Source organism: Hippocampus bargibanti, linkage group LG09 (assembly GCF_051943395.1).
Source record: "Hippocampus bargibanti isolate YZ-2025 linkage group LG09, ASM5194339v1, whole genome shotgun sequence".
In the NCBI taxonomy this organism is placed as follows: Eukaryota; Metazoa; Chordata; class Actinopteri; order Syngnathiformes; family Syngnathidae; genus Hippocampus; species Hippocampus bargibanti.
In genome coordinates, this window is record NC_142742.1 from 19,011,942 (window position 1) to 19,036,740 (window position 24,799).

Consider the following 24,799-nt stretch of genomic DNA (forward strand, 5'->3'; position numbering starts at 1 on the left):
TTGAAGATGATTAGCACAGTTTGTTGATGATGCAAAGTCATTTGTAGTTCTTTGGTTATTTGCATGGGCCCATGGTGTACATATAATTATATATTATATAATAATGGTATATTAAACAACTAATTGTGAATAATAAAAAAATGGAACTCTGCAATCCCTATCAAGAAGCCCTCCAACATTAAAAACCAGAATATTGTGGTCCCACTATGTCTAACATTCAATGCTACTTTACCCAGGGAAATTATGTTATTCGGCAAGAAAAGATAACATAACCTGCTGTAAATAATGCATTGAATTTCTGCTTGTAACAAATAACTTGACTGAAAATGTGCAAAAGCATAGCATGCCTAATTGGACTCCGTTGTTGTGAACTTTGTACTCTCCAACCAGCAGATGCCAGCATTGACTGATTCCTGACAAGCTCAGCAGTGCAGTTCTGCCACCAACAGATGGGCATGCTTAGCCTAGATAACAGCGCCATCTTTACGTCTTCGCTCCTTTGAAGGGAGGATTTCCAAATAGGGTGGTGCATGATAAATGCTGACAGTCATGTGCTGCAGTTTAATTGTCAAAGGAGTCTGAGGTGAGGAAATCCTTGAGGCATATTGCGGGATGCGGAATACATTTCACTTTGGCTACGAAACGGCAATGGCAGGGATATCATTATTGAAAAGCTGATTGCTTTCTACTTGCTTTTTGTTTGCCATTGATGTGGTCACCGGAAGGAGTAGATTCAGCGTAGTATTGAGGAAGGGGTTGCCCAACAGGATTTTGGGACTCTGTTTAATATCCGTTTGCATGAAAAAATACATTTCCCAGTCAAATTTGGTCTTGTCTAGGTTCTTTCTACTGCGGAGAGCATCAGTAAAGTGATTCAGGATGTGATTCCGTCAAATATATTAACAACCACAAATAGCATTTCTGCCAAAGAAAAAATGTTTAATTTAATAATAATAACAACAACAAATTTCATTTAGTCAAATAACAATGCCTTGACATCGGGGGTACGGAACTCCGGCTACTTGAGAGCTATATCCTGCTTGTTTGGAAACTCTTCCTACCCAACACACCTGATTTAAGTCATGATGATTGTTTCAGGCCTCGACAGTGCTCACTGATGAGCTGATCATTTGAATCAGGTGTGTTGAAGTAGACCGATCGAAAAACACAAATCTGCTCATATTTGTCTTTAAAAAACCTCAAGACCCCCTGGGTTACTCCTTTTCAAGCCAGCACATTTAGTGATCTAAATGCAGATTGCAATTAATCCATTTGAAGGAACACTGGTTTGTGTTCTTCCCATTCACGTAATTCCATGTCTCACTGTCACTTCCCACATGAGCATTGAAGTCCCCCGTGCAGAACAAAGGAGTCTATTGAAGGAGTGCTCACCAGCACCCTCTTCAAGGACTCCAAAAAGGGTGGGACCACTGAGTCACTGCCCCAAACAGTCAGTATATAATAATAATAATAATAATAATAATAATAATAATAATAATAACAATACATTTAATTTATAAGCGCCTTTCAAAACTCTCAAGGTCATTTTACAGTTAAGTCTCAGGATTTGGTCGGGAGACTCCCGATTTTGACCACAATACTCACGCCTCACGATTAGAGAGCCAAATCTCCCGGTTTCCCCCAGTTTTTTTTGCCACACTCATTTTTCAATGTTTTGTAAGAATACCATTCGCCCCGATTTGGAAAGTGACCGAACTACTTATAGCCGCAATCACAGTCATTTTCTGCCTGCGCTCTGTTTATTCATCTGCTTTTCAAGAACAGCAGACGAATAAACACGGCGGATAGTAGCAGTGAGAGTCCAAAGCGTCCTGCAAAAAAACGGAGACATGAATGTAAATTTGAGTCAGGTTGGCAAACTGAATATTCTAGGATAAGAATGAATGTAAATTTGAGTCAGGTTGGCAAACTGAATATTCTAGGATAAGAGCAAGCGATCGTGGAGTATCATTTGCATTTTGTTCAATATGTTGCGTGCATATTTCTGTCAGACATGGTGGAAATCTAGATAGATAGCACCAGCGCTACCAGCAAAATTTTACATAAAATTGTTTGTTCAGTGAACATCAGACACTATTTTTTTAACACACCATCTACAAATTTTAGTGAATGCAATCTTCCCCGATTTAGCACCCTGGTAAACTGTATTGCTTTAGGACTTGCACACAATCCCTAATCATGCGTGCCATTCCCCACCCCCTTTTTTGTGCTTGGCAGTTCGATGTGCCTCAGTGAGCCGAAAAACGACCTAATCATGGGCACCTTAATTATAAAATGGGGCTTGTTCCACATCTTCCAAGCCTCACCATTAATGCCTGGTGTTGCAACAGAAATCATAGACTGCAGCTGTGCTCTCAATATAGGAACAGCTGCCAAAACAGCAGACAATGAGCTCGCATTTGACTCTTCGCTTTTCAAGAAGTCAGTACACAATATCGATTATTGTGCCAACTATTTGCTCCATACACTGTTCAACCTCTAGCGGCTAACTTCTCTCTGGAAAAAAAAGACAAATTAAACAGTGTAATTAATTTTGCCCGGTCTGTTTGATATATTTACTTGTCTGTTCGTGTCTGAATTGTGTGATTTTTCTCACTTGGTTTACGACAGTTAGTAATCTGTCACTGATGGATATACAAAGATATTATTTTGCGATTTTAGAAACCCACTTTTATTCTTTTGCTTTATTTTTAAATGTTTACATAGTTTTTTCATTAATGTGTTTAGGTTTCAACAAATGTAAGTTTTATTTTTGTAAGCTACTTTTGTCTGTTTTTTCATTGAATGTTTTTCACGTTTCCTTGTAAATGCTTGTATCTGTATGTCTTTGCTTGTCTGAAGCACATTGAGTATAATTGTGTTTGAAATTCGCCATATAAACAAAAATGCCTGAGCTTGCATTTCCTTGCGTCCCAGCAAATATATGAATAGGTTAATTTTGAAACCAACATTTACTGAATGGACTACTAATGATCATGGACACTTAACTGGATGACCTCTGAAAATGAAATGATATTGATGATTTATAAATTGTCTCATAACTTAAGGGTTACCTCTGCATCCTCATTTAAGTACTTGGGGTCAACTGTCCAGAGTAATGGAGAGTGTGGAAAAGAGGTGAAGAAGCGTGTCCAGACAGGCTGGAGCGGCTGGAGAAAAATATCAGGTGTAATGTGTGATAGAAGGGTTTCAGCTAGGATGAAAGGAAAATTGTATAAAACAGTGGTGAGACCAGCCATGATGTTTGGACTGGAGACATTCCCACTGACGAAAAGACAGGAAGCAGAGCTAAAGATGTTGAGGTTTTTTTTGGGAGTGACCAGGTTGGATAGGATCCGGAATGAGTACATTAGAGGGACAACTCATATGAGAGGCTTTGGAGAGAAAGTCAGAGAAGCCAGACTGAGATGGTTTGGACATGTCCAGAGGAGAGAGAGTGACTATATCGGGAGAAGGATGCTGAGCCTTGAACTGCCAGGCAGGAGACCGAGAGGAAGACCGAAGAGGAGGCTTATGGATGTGGTTAGAGAGGACATGAAGGTAGCTGGTGTGAGAGAAGAGGATGCACAAAACTGGGATAGATGGAGGACATTGATTCGCTGTGGCGACCCCTGACGGGACAAGCCGCAAGGAAAAGAAGAAGACTGCATCCTCATTCCATTTGGTTCCCGACAATAAGAATGTTTTTCTTTTTTTTTATAGATGTGTCTTGAATGTTGTGTATATACTTCATGTTGTTTTGTGTTTAGTTTTACAATAAAATTCAGCTGAAATTTCATTGAAACACTGAACACATGTTAAGGGAGCGCAAACACACAGACTTTCAGCACGTACTATATTTTCCGGTGTATAAGGTACAACCAAAACCCTTCATTTTCTTCAAGAGATGACCCTATGCCTTTTACGCCAGTGCACCTTATATGTGAACTAATATTGAACTGCCACATGTCTTACATCTCCTGTCAGCAGCCACTGACTCCATTTCCTTCTGTAGAAGAAGTAGTGTGCGGCCCATGCTGGGGTATTATTAAACACTGTTAGTGGACAACAGTATTATAAGGCACTGTACTGTGGTGCCTTATAATATGGTGTGTCTTATACATGAAAAAAAAACCTTTTTAAACGTCATTCATTGAAGGTGCGCCTCATAATCCGGTGCACCTTGTATATCGAAAACGTTTGAAAATGCACCATTTATTGGGGGTGCTGCGCCTTGGAGTCCATAAAATATGGGACGTTATGTTTCTTTCATGCTTTTTGTGAGTGTCAAAAGCTAAAATCTAACCCCCCAACCCCACACTTCAATGATGCTGCTATAGATTGCAATTTTCCCCAAAATGACTATTAAAGGTGTTCTTATCTTATGTCATTAGCTAAACCATTGTTCATGTTATTTGTCCAGTGCTAATTTACAATCCTCTCTGCCGTTTGTTTCCATGATTGTCATTCCACAAATGTATCCAGTCTGCTTTACTTATCTACTAGTTTGGGGATTTTATGATGCATGGATTTTTGGTGCGTGGTGGCTAGCATCAGCTGATGCCAGAACAGTCATTCCATGCTTTCAGAAAACATCATTTCCATGGTGTGTCATGATCTGGTTGGTGACCAACGGGTGGCGCTGTCGGCCCCGCCTGCACCTGCACAGGTGCTGGTCGTCCCGATCAGTGGCAGCCTGCCACGTTCGGATTGGCGATCAACGGGTAGCGCTGTCAGCCCTGCCTGCAGCCTCACAGGTGCTGGTCGTTACAATCAGTGGCAGTCAAAAGGACTCCCGGCATGACCATTCGTTGTCGGGTCATTGTATGCATTGTGCATTGTGTATGCATTGTATGCTGTGCATGTGTATGTTTCATTTTGGCAGACTTTCACTCTTGGCTTTCTTTTGATACCTTGTATTTTTTGTGTTCAGATGATTTTGATGTTTTAGATTTTGTTCCTGCTGACTTTATTTTAATACAATTTGTCAAACACAACCTCCTGCTCCCTCCTGCCTGCTTTTTGGGATCTGCACCCGCCATCACCACCTTGCGAACCGTGAGATGGTGATGTCCTTATTGAGCTGTGAGCCGGCCTCTGTGAAACAAAAGATGCTGATTGCTTGGAAGAGAGGAGTGATGATGAGTCAAATGATTAGGCTCCAAGCAAGAGGAAAAGTGATGTCAGATTTTAATTCACATCAGCTTTGCCTTCAGATTTCTTTCAAAAGATATTGTGCCAGAAATAGAGACTTGACTTAGTCAAGTGACATGTCAGTTCAAAGACAAACTGGAACTGGTTCATTATATTATTGCAATCGTGCGTGAATGCTTAAAATTAAGCACAAAGTTGCACAATGAGGGAAAAACATTCATACTGTACATGTATCTGTTCTCTGTTAATAATTGAACACATTTTCTCATGAATGATTCACTTTCTGATTTATTGTTGACTGAAGAAGATGCAGAATTTCTATGTGGTGGGTTGCAATGCTTCACTGCACCCCAGTGGAGCTCTCCATAATCATTATCAGATGGTCAGTCAGACTGAGGGGCACCATATACATTATCTGTCTCTCCATGTACTTAGTGATTGACACACTAGGTGAGGGACAACATGAATTGCTTGCTAGCCAATTGTAGGGCACTCAAAAACAGTGATATCCCCTCTCAGGGTCGAAGCTCGAGGTAGCAGGTAGGACTTTGACTAGTCTCAAATACAGCAGAAAATAAATAGTTCAGGCTGCATCTGTACAAGTCTACAAAAACATGTAAAAAATACAATACGTTATAAAGCTACATTTTCTTTTATGTGCCTCAATAATGTAATGAATTTAAAATGAAAATAAGGGTTTTCTCATATATATTTTTGTTTCCTAACTGACATCAGAAAAACGTTTCATAGCATCGAAAATAACCAAAACACACAGGCTGATATTTTTAGTCAAATGCAAAACACCAATAAAAATGACTTAAAGTGTGCTAAATCTGCAAAAAAATTGAGCTGCGAATTGGGGATTTTCAGAAAGTCCCGCCCCTTGCTCGATAATCAAAACAATGGCTTCAGATTCGGAGACGATACTTTCTTGTTACGCATCCAGCTATGAATATGATTCAAATAGTTCTCAAGAGCAAAGCATAAATGTTTGCAATCGATTAAAGACGTTCTTCTGGGTCATTTTGAGGCATCAAGACTGACGTGTAGCACCCCGAGAAAATGCATAAGATGGCGCCAGAGCTCCGTTGATTTGTCTGCTGGCAATTTGTGTCAACTAGTTTCAAATAGTAGTCTTAGCGCAACACACAACGATTCAGCATCGCATTTTTTATCGCAGTTTTCCTTCTAATTTCGCCATCAACACGTATCAACACGTTTTCAGACCAATCAGTACCGCAAAATGCATTGTGTGTCCTTTCTCGGTCACGGGCGTTCCTGACGTCATCTTAAAACGTAAAATATAGCTATATGCGAATCTTTGTAAAATACACCCAGTAAAAGTCATTTGAAGCGATTTTACAAATATGGACACAACTTGTCGGGAGGCGTTGGTTGACCTCTAAATACATGCTTATTAAATACATACATAAATCCTCTGTTTTCCCTCACCACCTATAGGTACATCAACGTTCAGCAGAGCGTCTTCGAGATCTTTGCTGTGCAAATCGTGGTACCTTTATTAAGGTCGGACAGCACCTTGGTGCACTGGATTATCTCCTCCCGGAAGAGTACACTTCTACGCTGAAAGTACTCCATAGTCAAGCTCCTCAAAGCAGCTTGGAAGAGATTGAACAGGTCATCAGAGAGGACCTTGGCAAAGAGGTACATTTTAAAAATGAATGTTATAAGACAGTCATCACCAACAATTCGTGCGACCTCAAGTGTAACCCATGGGCCAAAAATAGCCCACCTGTGATGGGCCATTATTTTATAATCAGGTTAAAGATGTCATCTACAGTAGAGTACAGTAATTGGTTCCCAGAAAGTGTGTGTACGGCGAAAAGTGTGTGTACAAAACATTAATTTCCCATAGGAAACCATAAAAATGAGAATAATCCGTTCCCAGGTCCCCATAAAACATAATGTTCAACTAAATAAGCCTTAAAACTACACAAAATATCCTGTGTTTTATGTACGATAATTTGGCTGTGACTGTCCATCTGACATGCTGTTAAACATCACCACATTTTTGGATGGATGGATTTTTAAGTATCTCGAACAATACTGACGGTACAACTTCCCGTTACCGTGGTAATTAACAAGCCATGCCAAAAGCCATAATTAACGGAGATCACTGTATGTAAAATTAAACTTATATATATGCGTTTCCAAATAAAATGAGCTTGTGTACAACATTGGTCTACTTATCACTTTTGATCTTACTGCAGGAAAGTAAGTGTTGTTGTCTATTTCCAGAAAGAATTTGTGGCCAAACCCCTTATTTTCACCCCTTAATTGCACCTCTTGCTGCACTGCCGTGATTTATGGCTTCCTTCGGCTGGGGTTGTGGTGAGCAGCCGAAATGGCTATCTTGGAATGCTGATTCAGACACCCATGTGTTGCCATCCAGCTGTGAAGCATCAGGAGCCATTTTATTTGTGCCATAACTCATTTCAGTGAACCTATTCAGTGAGCGTATGTTGTTACAGTTATGCCTTTTGGGAACATAGTACACATATTACCTTATTTAGTACCATAAACAGCAGGGAGAGAGATGCAAGCAGTTTAAGGAATGTTAGAAAAGAACATGAAATAAGAAGGGATGTTTTGGAAAAAGACCTATCTTCAAAGTTGACTGCAGGGGGGAAATCAATCAGTAGTTGGAAAAGAGAAACTTTGTCAAGGTGAAGGTTTAATTTAGTTTGTCCCGGGGTTTAAACTGGAGCAGTTTATCAAAGAACTGTGTAGAAAGAGAACTAAGTAGTGAAAAATAAAGAAGTCAAATTATGTTTTTAGATTTCCCTTCAACAACATGTTAAAAGGTTTATAAATCAAAATTGTAGCTAACTAACAGAGTTGCCAAGTGGTGTCAGATTGTTCATATTATGTTTGGGAAAATCACTGAATGATTGCTTATTATGCTGATTGTTCTGAATATCTAAAAGAAATCATGGTCTGAAACGAGATGAAAATAACCCAACAAATTTTATAGTTGTTAGGTTTGTATCAAACTTCACCCCTACCTTTGTTTGCATGTACCATAGATTGTAGGAACTAAGTTGTCGGGACTTTATGGCCCTGGGAGGGTCAGTCACAATTATTAGGTACAGAAACAAAACACGGCTCAAAATACCCCGTATGACAGGGGTGCCCATTGCATCGTTCACGCCTCGCAAGTGGTGTGCCGGTCGATCACATGGCAATAACTCAATCACTGTAAACCCTCCCAATTTATTATTTCGCTATAACTGCCTGTCAATGGCAGTAAATGGGTTAAAAGAGAAAAAAAAAAAAGATTTCCTCTATCATCTGTTGTGCAATTTTACACTTAAAGGACAACCGACGCCTCCGGAAAAGTTGTGTCCATAATTTGTATAATCATTTGATATCTACTGAGCGTATTTTACAAAGATTCCACCGCATATAGCTATATTTTACGTTTTAAGACTTGCGCTGAATATTCAGGAAGTCTTGTTTTCGAGAAAGCGACACACAATGCATTTTGGGTACTTTGTTTGGTGTGAAAACTAAGTGTTGATCTGTGTTGATGGCGAAATTAAAAGGAAAACACAGGGAAATCGTTGTGTGTTGCGCCAAGACTACTATTTGATACTAGTTGACACAAATTGCCAGCAGGCAAATCAACGGAGCTTGGGCGCCATCTTGTGCATTTTCTGGGACGCTACATTGCAATCCTGACGGCTCGAATTGATCCGGAAGGACTTCTTTAATCGATTGCAAACATTGATGCTTTCCTCTTCAGAACTATTTGAATCATATTCATAACTGGATGCGTAACATGAAAGCATCTTCTCCGAATCTGAAGCCATTGTTTTGATTCTCGAGCAAGGCAAGACATCTTGGCGTGATGATCACAAACAAGGGGTCGGGACCTTCTGAAACTGGCCACTTAGGGTTCAATTTGAAGTAGTTTTTGGACACTTTAAGTCATTTTTATTGGTGTTTTGCATTTGACTAAAAATATCATCCTGCTTGTATTTTAGATGCTATAAAACGTTTTTTTCTGATGTCAGTTAGGAAACAAAAAAGTGGTGCCGGTTGTCCTTTAAGTGACAAGGGTATTAAGTACACCTGTTATTTGCCTGGCCGGGCATGAGCATTTGAGGGTGCTAACTGTCAATATGAAGCTGTTTGCATTTGGTTTTGTCTGCTCTAAATTAATTATAAAGTCTTAACATAATCAGTGTACCAAGTAAGAAAAGATTTTCCCACAGACTGAGGGGAGGATTTTTGTTTTGTGCTGGGATTTCAGACTTGCGACAGAGCGGTCGGGGTTGGGGCAAGCAGGTGATGCGCTTGGGGCAGTATTGGGCATGTTACTTTAACATGCCATTCAGTTGTAGTTACAAATTTCCTCTTCCAAAAAGTAATTTAGTTACTAAGGTCACCAGTTTCTCAAGTGGGGGTATGTGAAGACCACATTGACTGTTTCTCTTTTCATCCCGACGATTGTCTTCCAGCTGGCGGAGTTATTTGCTTTCTTTGATGAGACACCTCAGGGAGCTGCCTCTTTAGCCCAGGTCCATAAAGCAGTGCTGCACGATGGGAGGACGGTTGCTGTTAAGGTCCAACACCCCAAAGTCCAACAACAATGCTCCAAAGACATATTGGTGATGGAGGTGAGTTGTAATGCTGCATAAACATGGCACAAAAAATATTGCAATAAAGTCGGGATGTTGTGCAAAATGTCAATACAATTACAAATTATTTTCACACTATTCAATTGAATACACTCAAAGCCAATCTTTAATGTTCAAACTGAAAACTGCTTTTGTTTATTTATGTGGTTGTTAGTTTTGTCAAAATTTCTCATTTTGATTTTGAAACCGGCAACACATGTTCCAAAAAAGCTGTGAAAAGGGCAACAAAACACCAAAATTTCGCAGAAGTATGCTCAAAAACACCTGTTTGGAACATTTCATAGTTGAGAGTCGCAATGATACATCAGGTTCCTTTTGGACTTCATTACCGTGGCCAAGCATACTACTATTGGCAAATTCTTTGAGAGACTTAAAGGACAACCGACGTCTCCGGACAAGTTGTGTCCATAATTTGTAAAATGGCTTCAAATGACTTCTACTGAGCATATTTTACAAAGATTCCACCGCATATAGCTCTATTTTGTTTTAAGACTCGCGCTGAATATTCAGGAAGTCTTGTTTTTGAGTTGGTGATGAGTCCATACGTGACGTCACTGAAGGAACGCCCCTGACCGAAAAAAGACACATTGTCCATCACGTCAATGTATTTTGCTGTACTTGTTTGGTCTGAAAACCTCGTGTTGCCCCAAAAAGCCGCCAAAAGAGAGCGACCAAGCTCCATGGAAGGAATTAATCAGCCTGTTTTCACAGGCTGATTAATGATTTCTGCCTCTTTTTGGGTGATACATTACCCCCCAATGTTGCCTCAAAACGGCACGGAATAAATTCTTTAATCGACCGCAAACATGTATGTTTTCCTCTTCAGAACTATTTGATTCATATTCATAACTGGATGTGTAACAAGAAAGTATATTCTCCGAATCTGAGCCCATTGTTTTGATTCTCCAGCAATGCAAGACGTATTGGTGTGACGTTACGAGCTGCGAGCAGGACTTTCTGAAAATGCCCAAGCAGCTCAATTTTTTTCAGATTTTGGACAATTTAAGTCATTTTTATTGGTGTTTTGCATTTGAATAAAAATATCATACTGCGTGTTTTGGGTATTTTAGATGCTATAAAACATTTTTCTGATGTCAGTTAGGAAACAAAAAAGTGATGTCGGTTGTCCTTTAAGTGTGATTTCGCGTTGTATAAGTCAATACGCTTTAAATTTAAAACGCCACATTTTTCCATCTAGTTCTTTCACATACTGATTTTAATTTCTCAGCAGTAAATTATGTCAGTTAATATCAGTATAAAAATATGAACTAACTACCCTTGTTTTCCCTTACAATGTTTACTGATTTTAGTTCTGCTCTACTTATCAGATGTTGGTAAGAGGAGTCCATTGGCTTTTCCCTGACTTTGCCTTTATGTGGTTGGTAGAAGAGGCGAAGAAAAACATGCCGCTGGAACTAAACTTCCTTAATGAAGGTCACAATTCAGAAATAGTTTCAAACAAGCTGGCCCACTTGAACTTTCTCAAGGTAAACATGTGATTTTCCTTTTCCCCATTTTTTGGATAATGGCTAATAAGTTATTTTTCATACTGGTATATAAACATTGTGAGACAAATAAAGGTTATCTAATCTAATCCAGTATAATGTATTATATAACATATAATAGTTGAAAACCATGAATACAGAGGGTTGTGTCAGGAAGGGCATCCGACGTAAAAGCTTGGCCAACACAAACATGCGTATCATACCTCTGAAGATGGAGGTTACTGATTCACTGTGAAGGATTGAGGGGAAGGTGTGATTCCCCTTGAAGGAAAAAGCCGAAAGGAAAAGAAGAATATTTGAAAACCATGACACTACATATTTATATTTTATCCTTACTTTTTTAATAATAATAATAATAAGAAGAAGAATGTATAAAAATGTCAAATGTCTTCAACATGCAGTTGTGTTGATTTTCTACCCACATTTCGAATTGGATTTAGTGCACAGAAATACAGAACAAAAAATTCTTCCTTGTCCATTTTTTGCAGTGTGTTGTGTCTGTTTGAGATGGTTTTTTCATTTACAAATTTTTGTTTTTGTAATTTCTTCTAAAAAAGAGAAAAACAAAATGTGATTCAGATGTATTAATTCATTGAAAAACACTGTTGGGACTCTGGATTCCCATAGGTTTGTTTCTTCAGCCGTCATCTGTACAACTTTGAAGGTTTCGGACATTTCGCCTTCTATCCAAGAGGCTTCGTCAGCGAACTAAAGTCTGACTGGTCGTATTGGCCCTATTTATATATCGCTAATGTCCAGCCAAGGCGGCGCCGGACACAGCTATGATAGGTCCCTACTCTCAGGTTGGGGGGAGCAGAGGACCACTCCCTGTGGCCCCACTGATTGTTCCTACATTCCTGACTAACGACTGGCCCATTTCCCCCACTACCACCGGTATCACCTCATCAGCATTATGAATGTTACCAGACCGGTTTAATGAAGGATTTTGTTGTTTTATAAGAATCGCTTCTTTTACTCCCCTTTCAAACCGTCTATGTTCTTTCGCTAATATTTTAACCTCATTGTCGTCAAATGAGTGGTTGCTAGCTTTTAGGTGCAAATGTACTGCCGATTGAGGCCAACTTGTATTATCCCTGCGATGTTGATAAAGTCTTTTTTTGAGAATTTGTTGAGTCTCCCCAATGTACTCATTCTTACAATGTATGGAATAAACTACATTACTTTGTTTTTCATTTGGTAGCCTATCTTTTGCATGCACTAATTTTTGCCTTAATGTGTTTATCGGTTTGAAATAAGTAGGAATTTTGTGTTGCCAAAGGACTCTTTGTATTTTTTCAGAAACTCCTGCAATGTAAGGTACTGCTACTCCTCTCCTTTTTGTATCTTGAGAATTATTGGGTTCATTCCCTGTTCTTTCTTTCTGACATTTGTTGAATGACCACTGAGGGTACCCACAGTTCGTGAGTGCTCGCCAGATATGTTTTGACTCCTTTTCTCTACCTTCAATGCTAGTTGGTATTAGTTTATCCCTATGCTGGAGGGTTCTGATAACTCCTAATTTGTGTTGTAAAGGGTGGTTCGAGTCAAACAGTAAGTATTGGTCAGTGTGCGTAGCCTTCTTAAGACTTCTGTTTTTAGCGCTCTGTCCTCTTTTATAATTACTTTACAATCCAAGAAGGCTAGTTGGTTCTCTTTAATGTCCTCACGAATAAATTTAATGTTGATGTCTACAGAGTTGAGGTGATCTGTGAAGGATTGAATATCTTGGCAGACAAAGAACATACATATGTACGTGCTGTGATTTCAGATGTGTATTTCATCCATCCATCTTTTGTACCTATTAAGTTGGAAGACGTGAGAATGGATCCTTTTGTAAATGGCTTTGAGTGAAAGGGGGATGAAATCATGAGCTACATAGAAACAAAAAAAATCATTCACACTCATGTTCCCATTTTCGGGTAATTTTGAGTCTTCAGTTAATAAGACAACACAGCCTACTTAAAACACATGTTTTTGGAAGTAAGACAAAGCCAAAGTGTCTGAAGAAACCCCACCCAAGAATGGAGAGAACATGCAAACCCTCTGTAGGAAAGCCAAAACCCTGGCTCAAACTACAAATTTGACAACTGTGTGACGCAAGTCAAGCTATTTATTTTAGTTAAAAATTTAGTTCATGCAGTGTAGGACTAAATAAAATGTGGTTACTAAAAACAACATTCATACCTGTGTATTTAAGATTGTTGGAACTGAGCAAGTTGCTCAAACAAACAACATCCTGGAAACGTATACAGAATAGTGCAATCCTGGAAACTGCGAGGGCACTTAAAGGAATAAACAAAACACATCTTGAATGGATTTTGATTGATCTTGATTTATTCACCTATTGTCATCAATATAATCATTTGCTGTTCCATTTAGGTTCCTTTGATCCACTGGGACTTGTCTACAAAGAGAGTTCTGACCATGGAATTTGCTGAGGGAGGGCAGGTCAATGACAGACAGTACATGAAGGCGCATGGCATCAACGTCAATGAGGTAACACAAAAGATGGCGCGAATCACTGCGAGACTAAAAATGCTAGAAGAGTAATTTTGGCCAATTATTCAAGACCAGATAAAAATGCAGTATAACTAATTACAGAGTTACTCTAACACAGGGGTCAGCATCCAAAATATTGAAAGAGCCGTATACCCCCCAAAAAAATGTCTGGAGCTGCAAAACTTTAAAAGCCTATCCATGAAGGCAACACATGATGTATGTATCTGTCTTGGCTATATTAGCCTACTATGAAAATAACACAATTGCCTACAAATACACAATGAGCATTCTAATGTTCTCCCCCTGCAGTGCATCCCGTAGAGTAGGGGTGTCCAACCTTTTTTGACGGAAGATCTACTTTTCGATCAACCAGCTGTTCAGATCAACCCCTTTGAGCACATACGTGCAGATGTGCGCACTTAGACATGCATGCCATGTGGCGCAAAACACATAATGGACGAATGAGGCATGGGACACACTTTTGCAGTGAGTCAAGTAGCTCTCATTCATTATTTAAAAATGCTTCTCAGAATCAAAATCAGAATCATTTTTATTGGCCAATTATTTAGAACAAAAGGAATTTGACACAAGTGGTAGTCCAGGCTGCACTATTATCACCATAAACAAGGCCATGACAAGCGTGCATGGAAGGGCATTTTGTAATACAAGTGTACCGTTGTGACAGCTGTGAGAAAATGTGCAAAGTATCAAGCATAGCTAAAATGATTAGTGTTAGAATAAAAGAGTATTATAACAATTGTATGGTTAGTGCAGATTATCATAAAGTGGCCAGTAGCAGTATTTTTGGGACAAGTGTCCAATTAAACAGATGTCATTGAGCACATTAAAGTGTCTAGTTATGTGGACTACAGGCAGTGCGTGAAACAACGTCTATCCGGACACCGAGGCGTGCAACTTTTACGTCGAGCGTACAACTTACCGTTAGAAGTCCGAGAGTGATACTTTGAGAAGCTGGGATATCGTGACGGTACTTATAACTTGCCGGATCCTTACAATTTGACAAATGAATGAGTTGACGATCCATAATTGTGGCCGGACATTACTTTCACCGATATTTATTATTACCTCGTCAATACTCCCAGACAGTTCACTCACGATAGTTTGAAGGCATGCAAGTCCCTCAAAGCTTATGAATACGTAGAAAGTGTACACGTATATCCAGTGTTTTATTGTTGAACAGTCACCGTATTGTTTTTTGAAGACATTGAGAGTTTTGAAAGGCGCTTATAAATGAAATGCATTATTATTATCCCTTCTCAGCGACTTTGTGACAACCCTTACCAAAGATGTGTAAATCCTTTTTGTGTCATTTCTCATACATTTTTGTCAAAAATAAAGGACTTTTTATGATAGTTGTCTATATCATTACAAACAAAAATTTTATCTGTTATAATTAAGCATGAAACAATGAAGATGTGTTTGGATAATTTGAACATTACAGTAAAGTCTCGTTATATCGATATTCAAGGGAGTCCGAAAAATATCGATATAACCGGGACTATCGATATATCCGACCCTGTTTGCATGTAATTTTCTCCGTGCGTGCATAGAAATAGTATCGATATAACCGGGACTATCGATATATCCGATATCGATATAACGAGACTTTACTGTATAATATTTCTGCTCCAGTTCCAGTGTCTGTTGTACATTTTGTATCATATTTAATCATGATAAGGTATATCGGTATATTTAACAATGATAAGGTAATCGATGAAAAGGTTTCTTCAGCCGTCATCTGTACTTCTTTGAAGGTGTCGGACGTTTTGCTACTTATCCAAGAAACTTCGTTAGCAAACTAAAGTCTTACTGGTAGTTTAGGCCCTATATATATATCCCTACTGTCCAGACATGGCGGTGCCGGACTCTGCTATGATAGGTCCCTGCTCTCAGGTTGGGGGTAGCAGAGGATTACTCCCTGCCACTCCACTGATTGTTCCTATTCTTCTGACTAACGACATTTATGAGCAACTAAAAAGGGACCCTTCCAATAGATACAAGAAAGAAATGATAGACTGTCTCCAAAAGTTAGAGAAAGGAAAACATATAGACAAACATTATTTCAGATTATACCCGGGAGAGGCCACGCCATGTATCTATGGCCTGCCAAAAATACATACCCTCAGACCCATTGTTTGTAGCATTGACTCCTCTACATACAATGTAGCCAAATATTTAAAAACTATCTTAGCTCCGTTATTTAAAAACTATCTTAGCTCCGTTGGTTGGTAACACAGAATATCAGGTAGAGAACACCACAGGGTTTGTAGAGAGGATCAAAGACCTCATATTGGAACCTGAGGAAACATTGGCATCTTACGATGTGACTTCTCTCTTCACATCTGTCTTAACCCAGGCAGCAGTCTCAGTGTTGAGGACGAGACTGCTGGCGTACGTTTCTCTGCATGAAAGAACCAAACTTAAACCGGACCACATCTGCCAATTATTGGAAATCTGCCTTAATACTACGTATTTTCAATTTAGGGAGAAATTTTACAAACAAATTTATGGTTGCGCTATGGGCTCACCAGTTTCACCCATAGTGGCGAATCTGTACATGGAAAAGATGGAGAAACAGGCTCTCCCATCCTTCCCAGGGACAAAACCTAGACACTGGTTTAGATATGTGGACAATACTTTTGTCAAAATTAAAAAACAAGAAATTCAATCCTTCACAGATCACCTCAAGTCGGTAGACATTAACATTAAATTTACTCGTGAGGACATTAAAGAGAACCAACTAGCCTTTTTGGATTGTAAAGTAATTATAAAAGAGGACAGAGCGCTAAAAGCAGAAGTCTTTAGGAAGGCTACGCACACTGACCAATAATTACTTTTAGATTCTAACCACCCTTTACAACACAAACTAGGAGTTATCAGAACCCTCCAGCATAGGGCTAAACTAATACCAACAAGCGTTGAAGGTAGAGAAAAGAAGTCAAAACATATCAGGAGAGCACTCACAAACTGTGGGTACCCTCAGTGGTCATTTAACAAATGTCAGAAAGAAAGAATAGGGATTTTTTTTTTATAAACATTCACTATTTTTCTCTACACAAATGTATATGTAAGGAAATAAACCGGAAGAAAAATGATCTCCACAAATTCGATGTCCGCAAAGTTCTGGTGCCCAATTCTTTTGATTGATGACCTGAGGCCATAGCTGTTTTCTTCCTTCAGCGATAGGTATTCGGTGAAATTTTTACCCGGATCCTTTCACAAAACGGTTCGTACAGCCAACAACCACACACGATATCACCATCGTATTAAAACGCAAAAACTTTCATTCATCAAAACCGAAAATGAAACTCATAAACTTACAAAAAATGATCGCACTCGCTGACAACTGTTGTGTTTACTTGGCTTTCTGCCTACCGGAAGTTAGCGGTCGATCTCGTGATCATAACAAATGACGTCACACCGGCATCTCCTTATAGGAGGTCGTGCATTTGCATGTCATTTTCCAAAGTAGACGCACAGAACCTCAGCCTCAGAAGAAAGATTCAAAAGAAGCTAACAAAATTTATGATGCTACAAAACGTAAACATACAATAAAAGCATCATGGAAAGAGGAGTTCACATGGCTTGTAGCAGAAGACGCAACATAAACATTGCATTGTGCAACATGCCGAACAGTGTTTGGACAAACGACAACTGGAGCAAAATCATCAGCAAGGGATATTTACCATAAATTAAGCAAGGGAGCATTTGTGGTGGGTACATCTAAAGAGTTTGATGGTTCTCTTTATTTGTAAGTAGCTTCGTTGTCAGATCTCCCAGGCAGATGACGCGCAGAGCTTGATCGTGGCGTGGAGTCGAGCAAGTCGTGCCGTGATGTCCGCCCGACGCCCGTGCCTGTGCGGGTCTTTGCAAGTCTCTTTGAGTCTGTGAGTCCGAGATGAGTCTGATTCTCTCTGTCCCACGACAGCTGCTTTTATACCATTTTCAAGCGTGTGATATGCGTCAGGGTGAGACGCACACCAAGGAGATCAAGGAATTGAAAGACATTAAAGCTGTGGTGCGCACCGGTGACGTCACACATCCTTCATAAAAAAAAATAATCCGTAATACTTTGCAACAATGGGTTTTTTAGCGATTAGTCATCTTATTGTGTTTTAAGTTGTGAAAAATGGGGCAGGCAACTTTATGGCCGGGCAGGCAACTTTTCAGAGTTGTCTGCCCTGGTGTCCGGTAACTTTTTGTAATGAGTTTCAGACACTGCTATAGATCACTGACAATGATTCAAGTTGTTGGTTCTAATTCTTGTTTCTCATCTGGTTCGGTGTTCAACGAAGTTCTGAGATGAAATACCAGCGGGGACGGTAGATGGTGAACAGAAAACACTACTTTATTCTAGTGAAACAAAAGGAGCACATCTCTCGTCGGAGCGGGGAGCCAAGAGCACACGAACACAACAAGAACAAAAAAAAAGCACAAAGCCCGCCCGCTCAGACGAGATTCTCTGCTATAGAGCTCTGGATGGCCCCCACGAATCCGTACTGCAAGATGATGTGGACCAAAGCCATGGCTATTGAGTTGGTTGGCTCCGTCTCTCTTCCACCTTGATGGCAGTTGGAGTTGTGATCAGCACTGTGAATTGCCCCTAAAGTATTGGTCAGTGTGCGTAGCCTTCCTAAAGACTTCTGTTTTTAGCGCTCCGTCCTCTTTTATATTTACTTCACAATCCAAAAAGGCTAGTTGGTTCTCTTTAATGTCCTCACGAGTAAATTTAATGTTGATGTCTACCGAGTTGAGGTGATCTGTGAAGGATTGAATTTCTTGTTTTTTAATTATGACAATAGTATCGTCCACATATCTAAACCAGGTGATGGACCATCGATGGACCACTCCTGTACGACAGAGCTTACACAGATGTGTCAACTAGTATCAAATAGTGGTCTTGGTGCAACACACAATGATTCACCATCGCGCTATTTATGTGGTTTCCTTCTAATTTCGCCATCAACACGACGTTTTCAGACCAAACAAAGTACCCAAAATACATTGTGTGTCGCTTTCTCCGTCAGGGGCGTTCCATGCGTGACGTCATGTCAGCAATCATCACCAACTGTGAGACTAATAAAGGCATATCCAATCCAATCCAACTCGAAAACAAATATTCAGCGCAAGTCTTAAAATGTAAAATATAGCTATATGCGGTGGAATCTTTGTAAAATACGCTCAGTAGAAGTCATTTGAAGTGATTTTACAAATTATTGACACAACTTGTCCGGAGGCATCAGTTGTCCTTTAAGGTTGCGTGTTTATGCAGTAGAGGGAGACCTGCCTATCAGACCGCTTGAGGAGGCCTCTATATTTGTCTGAGTGAGACTCCCCTCCTAATATTATAATCCATGCTAACTATGTTGGGCAAAAAAAATTGCAATACCAAGTTGAGCATTCATTCATTCATCAATTCATTTCGAACACCAGTAAAAAAAATATATTTTTTTTTTCATTAAAGAAAGGTTCGGCGAATGTGCACATGAAACTGATGGGGTTTCGTTGCCTCCAATTACATTAAGAACCACTGGGCTAGAGGGAAGAAGCTGTTTGTTAAAGTGTCTGCTGGATTTCTGAGGCTTTCTGATTCTGGTCAAATTCTGATTTGTTGTGCATGGATCAATAGTACTTGCCTGAGAGGAGAAGCTGGAAACGATGGGAGCAAGGTCTGGGGTCCAGTCAGATTATCCGTGCCCTTGTATTTGGTCTTGCAGTGTACAAGTCCTCAAGAGTGGGTGTGAGGGTGGCAATTATTTTTTTCCACCATCCTAACTGTCCATTGCAGTCGGGTTTTGTGCTTTTATGTGGCAGCCCCAATCCAAACTTATCATCTCTTCTGGCAGGCCATGCTTCCTCAGCAGGCCCAGGAACTAGATCTTCTGCTGCGCCTTTTTCATGATGAACTTAGTGTTGACCTCCCACTTCATGTCCTGGGAGACTGTGTGTGATTCTCAGGAACGTGAGAGTGTTGGCAGTTGACACAGTGCAGTTTGATAGTGTGAAGGGCAGCTGTCGTGAAGGATATTTCCTAAAGTAAGTGATCACCTATACCGTCTTGAGCGTATTCAGCCCTAAGATGTGTTGGCTGCCCCAGCTGCTCCACTCATTTTCGGTACGCAGACTCATCACCGTCTTTGATGAATCAGATGACGCTGGTATCATCTGCTAACTTTGAGTTGGACGACAGGAGGTTTTGAGGTGCATTCGTTCGTGTAGAGGGAGAATAGCAGTGGAGAAAGGATACAACTCTGCAGGGTTCCAGTGCGAGTGGTGTGTGTTGATGATGTTCTACCTCTTCCCAGCCTAACCTCTTGGTTCAGTCTCGTCAATAAGCTGAAGATCCACTGGCAGGTTGTTGGGGACACACCAAGATGGAGAGGTTTGACGGAGTGGAGTTGCAGGATGTTAGTGTTGAACACAGAGCTTAAATCCACAAACATTGCATATGTCCCTGTGCTGTCCAGGTGTTCACGGATGTAGTTCAGCTCCACGATGACTGCGTCCTCCACGGACCCGTTTGTGTGGTAGTCAAACTGAAGAGCATCCGGTAGGGGTCTGCTCATGTCCTTTAGGTGATTAGGTTGAAGATTTGTGTGAAGACCGGAGCCAACTGGTCAGCGCAGTTTCAAGCAAGGGGGTGACAATTTGATGCGCCCTGCAGTTTTCTTGATCTTCTGCTGCTTGAAGAGTCTCGCGTCCTGTTCGTGGATCTATAGGGCAGAGAATGGTGGTGGGGTCGTTGATACAGTAGTTTCTGGTAGAGGTGGGCAAATGTGGGAAATGGGAGTGTATTTTTCAAATCAGCAAAAAATATTATAATATACAGTAAAGTCTCGTTATATCGATATCGGATATATCGATAGTCTCGGTTATATCGATACTATTTCTATGCACACATGGAGAAAATTACATGCAAACAGGGTCGGATATATCGATAGTCCCGGTTATATCGATATTTTTTCCGACTCCCTTGAATATCGATATAACGAGACTTTACTGTATATATATTATAATATTATATATTATAATAATTATTTTCACTGTTTAAGGGAGGAGGGAGTGACCTATACTTTGTGATTGATTTCAGGCCATTGCACACAGATGCAGAGCCGTTACAGAGATTGTTTTTTTTTTTTTTTTCAGCCTCTCTGCATAGCTTCTTTTTGCAATTTTAATTTCCTTTTTCAATTGGTTTTGGCTGTGTTTATACAGTGCCTGATCTCCACTTCCAAATGTGGTCTCTTTCTCTTTACTAAGTTGCCTGAGCTTGGCAGTTAACCATGGCATGTTACTGTTGAAGGACTTTGTTGGTACACACATGTCCTCACAGAAACTGATGTTGTAGTGTCTGTCCGGTTTTGGAATTCTTGTGTCGCTAACTTTGCTTCATCTGTCCATTTCTTCAAAGGCTGGGCAATCGGTTTTCACATATAAGTTCTCTCGGCCCTCCACCTTCCCATTCATTGCCAATACTCCTGGTGAATCGTCCATAAAATGATATTTTAGTTATTTTCTTTATTTATTTTTTTTCATCCAACAGCCAACTGCATCCTGCTCTGAGAATAGAAACTTGTGTCACAGGCTATGGCACAATTCCTCATTGACGGAACATGTATTCGGCAATTTTATACAGTATTGGAAAACATGAATGTTTGTGTCATGTTTGTCCTCATGGGTCTGTGTCATAAGTCTCATGCACCAGTCCTCAAGGGCCTCTTTCATGTATGTTTTCCATCTCTCCCTGCTGCAACACACCTGATTGAAATGACCAGGGCTGTTATCAGGCCTCTGCAGAGCGTGCTGATGAGCTGATCATTTGAATTAGGTGTTTTGCAGCAGGGAGAGATGAAAAACAAGCAGGAAAGCGGCCCTCGAGGAACTGAGTTTGAGAGTTATGTCCGACAGAAACTATATTAAAATATATATATATATTTCCCTCCACCATCTTCATCTTTATTAAGTTTGTAGTGTTGCTTGTCATGTAATACACAAGGGGACACAAGCCAGTGTCTTATTGTGCCAGTCCCAAGCCCGGATAAATACAAAGCGTTGTGTCAGGAAGGGCATCCGACATATAAGCTTGGCCGAAACAAACGTGGATCAAACCTCTGAAGACGGAGGACACTGATTCGCTCTGGCTACCACTGAAGGGAAAAGCTGAAAGGAAAAGAATATATTTCAATTTTTTGAAAAAGCACTGGCAGTCACTTTGGGGGCGCTAAATAGCCTCACGCGGGTTGCGGAACTGGGATTCTAACCGAAGACCATTGTCTGTGAGGCAGACCTGCTAACCAAATGCCTTACCTTGTTGCCTCGTTTTCGTGAAAAAAAAAAAAAAAAAAAAAAAAAAAAAAAAAAAAAAAAAAACGATGTTTAATTTCTGTATTTTAACCTACTTAAGGCAGGAAAAACTAAGTGGGTTCAGCAAACTATGGAAACAAGAGATGGCTTGTGGTCAGGTTGTATTTTTTTATGTGTTTGTTTGTTTGTTTATGTGTTTGTTTGTTTGTGCCAGGGAATTCTTCGAAAGGTCTTCCAGTTCTGTTCTGCAATAACATTTTTTGTTATTTTTTTTTTTCAACAGATTTCAGAAAACCTGGGCAAAATGTACAGTGAAATGATTTTCATCCACGGCTTTGTTCACTGTGATCCCCACCCTGGCAACGTGTTGGTTCGAAAGTGCCAAAAAAGCAAGAAGACCGAGATCATCCTCCTCGATCATGGCCTTTATCAGGTTAGAAATCTTGACTCATCTCAAAGCACACATATCAGAAAAATGTTTCAATGTTGTTGTCCATTTTTCATGTGCTGACTGAGGCATTGAAGCAAATATATTTATCAGCAAACTCACATTACGTACATTATGGGATGCATGTAGAAATCTGTTTCTGTTGCACACACACAGAGACCATGAGATAGACAGACACATTTATTAAAGCCCCAACAAACTAAAAGCTTTTTGATAAACAACTCTTTTGATGTGTTCTGAGCAGAGTGCTGGGCGCTGTTTAAATTGTACACGACCACTGTGTGCTCTAAAGAAACACAACGCAAAAATGCTTTTAAATTGACAGCATTCATTAACAAGAATTTGCTTTAAAAAAAGAATGTAATCAGAATTAGTTCTTGGAGAACAGGAATGACCATTGTGTAGCTTTGTGTCTAATAATGTGATTGGTTCTAAAACATTCGGGTATAACACCAGCATGGGCAGTTTTTTTGTTACCACTTACAAACATTTGAGTTACGAAAAACAGTACGAATGTTTTTGCGGGTACAGTATGTTGAAAAATGTTCTGACACAGATGCCGTAAATTAGATTTTGTCGTATTAAGTTCATCCTGTCTACTTGATATCTAATTTAAAACACAGTATTTACTTACAGACAGTGTATTGTAGGTGTTCAAAACATGTCAGGTATTTGAAAACCTACAATACACTGTCTGTAAGTAAAGAATCTGTTTTAAATTAGTTAGATTTTGTATTGCGCACCTTTTTCCGGCCGAGCTCCCTTGTGATTGGCTGCGTACTGTGCTTTGCACACACACAGACAAATTGGAGCAGTGGTTCTTAACCTTGTTGGAGGTACCGAACCCCACCAGTTTCATATGTGCATTCACCGAACCCCTCTTGAGTGAAAAATAAAATATGCTTTTTTTTTTTTCAAATTTAAGGCATAGATGTTTTTTATTGCTACACAAAATGAGCCGCGCATGAACATCACCTTGTTTAAAGAACAAAACCAACACAATGCATAAACTCACAACAAATTACATATCTGAAAATCAGTGTGACTTCTGCTATTGCCTTTGAGAGACCAGTTCAGATATGCGTGGCTTCACCTTGGCAAGTGCCACTCATGCCATTTGCAAATGACATGAGAGTGCAAATCATGCAGGTACGCTCACTCCCATTACATTCCGTGATACATAACAATCCAGGTTGTACATAAATCCAACTAAGAAGTCCAAGATGGCGCCCGAGTAGGCAGCCTCAGCAAGTGCTCTCATGAGCCTTGCTTTTTTGGTTGTTTTTGTCTTGTTTTGTGTTTTCTTTTGTCATTTTGTTTTGTTGTGCATCGTGTGGAACGGATACAGATGTTTTTCAGCGTTTTTGACCACGACATTCATCAAGGAGGAGACTGTGCTGAGCGGTTGCACCTTTTCGATAGCATGAATATGCCAGTACTGTTTTTGAATGGGAGGAATGTCGGAGCCATTCGACTGTCATCGCTGGACACCAAAGGGGCCATTGTGCTTTTTTGCGCCTGTAATGGCAGCATCTTCACAGCCGCGCTTTGTTTAGCGGAAAGGTCAGTGCTGTTGGTCAGTCTGCGGCTGGATGGATGCATGGCTTGAGGAACCCGCGATAAGAAGAAAGGAGCGTCAGTGCAGAGCGCCGATGCGTATGTAGAACTGTTGCGGCTTGGAATTGAAGCATATTTATGTGGAACAGAAGATGTGAGACAATCTCTTTTCGTCAGTGGATGCTACAGCTGCGTGTTTGCTTTCAACAATTAGCTTGTAGTTGACGTGCACATTCCACCATGATGTCCCTGATCCACTGGTGGAAAGACGCTTTGATCCTCTTCTCTTTTATCTAGAACTGCTTCATGTCATCACAAAGAAGTTACAGCAAGTCCTGAAGAATGAATGTCTCTCTGTGTCTTTGTTTTCTCATATTGTCTCTATGCTGTCACATTATTTGTTTATGTGTCGTTTGGGAGGGCGGCAGAGAAGTCAATGAGACTGTTGGGCTTGAATGCGTCATCACAGTTCTGTCATTCAGGTCCAACTTCTCCATGGTTTGGTACACTTGGTCAAAAATATCCTCTCCCGTTGTAGTCCCTTTGAGACTTTGGAGGGCTGCCAGCTCCTCGCATATCTCAAAGTTTGCTTTAACTCCACGAATAAAAATGAGCAGTTGCGCTGTGTCTTCCATGTCCGTGCTCTC

At 40.1% G+C, this 24,799-nt stretch overlaps 1 protein-coding gene across 7 annotated transcripts in view; it reads left to right on the forward strand.

Moving 5' to 3' along the window:
- The window catches only part of adck1 (aarF domain containing kinase 1), a 71,637-nt gene that overhangs the window by 18,442 nt on the left and 28,396 nt on the right, over window positions 1–24,799 (forward strand). For all 7 annotated transcript variants that reach the window (XM_089005203.1, XM_089005207.1, XM_089005206.1 and 4 more), the window contains exons 4-8: window positions 6,616–6,819; window positions 9,639–9,797; window positions 11,147–11,305; window positions 13,703–13,819; window positions 22,431–22,580. In XM_089005203.1, coding sequence (XP_088861329.1) covers window positions 6,616–6,819; window positions 9,639–9,797; window positions 11,147–11,305; window positions 13,703–13,819; window positions 22,431–22,580 — 789 coding nt within the window. The remainder of the gene's footprint in view (window positions 1–6,615; window positions 6,820–9,638; window positions 9,798–11,146; window positions 11,306–13,702; window positions 13,820–22,430; window positions 22,581–24,799) is intronic.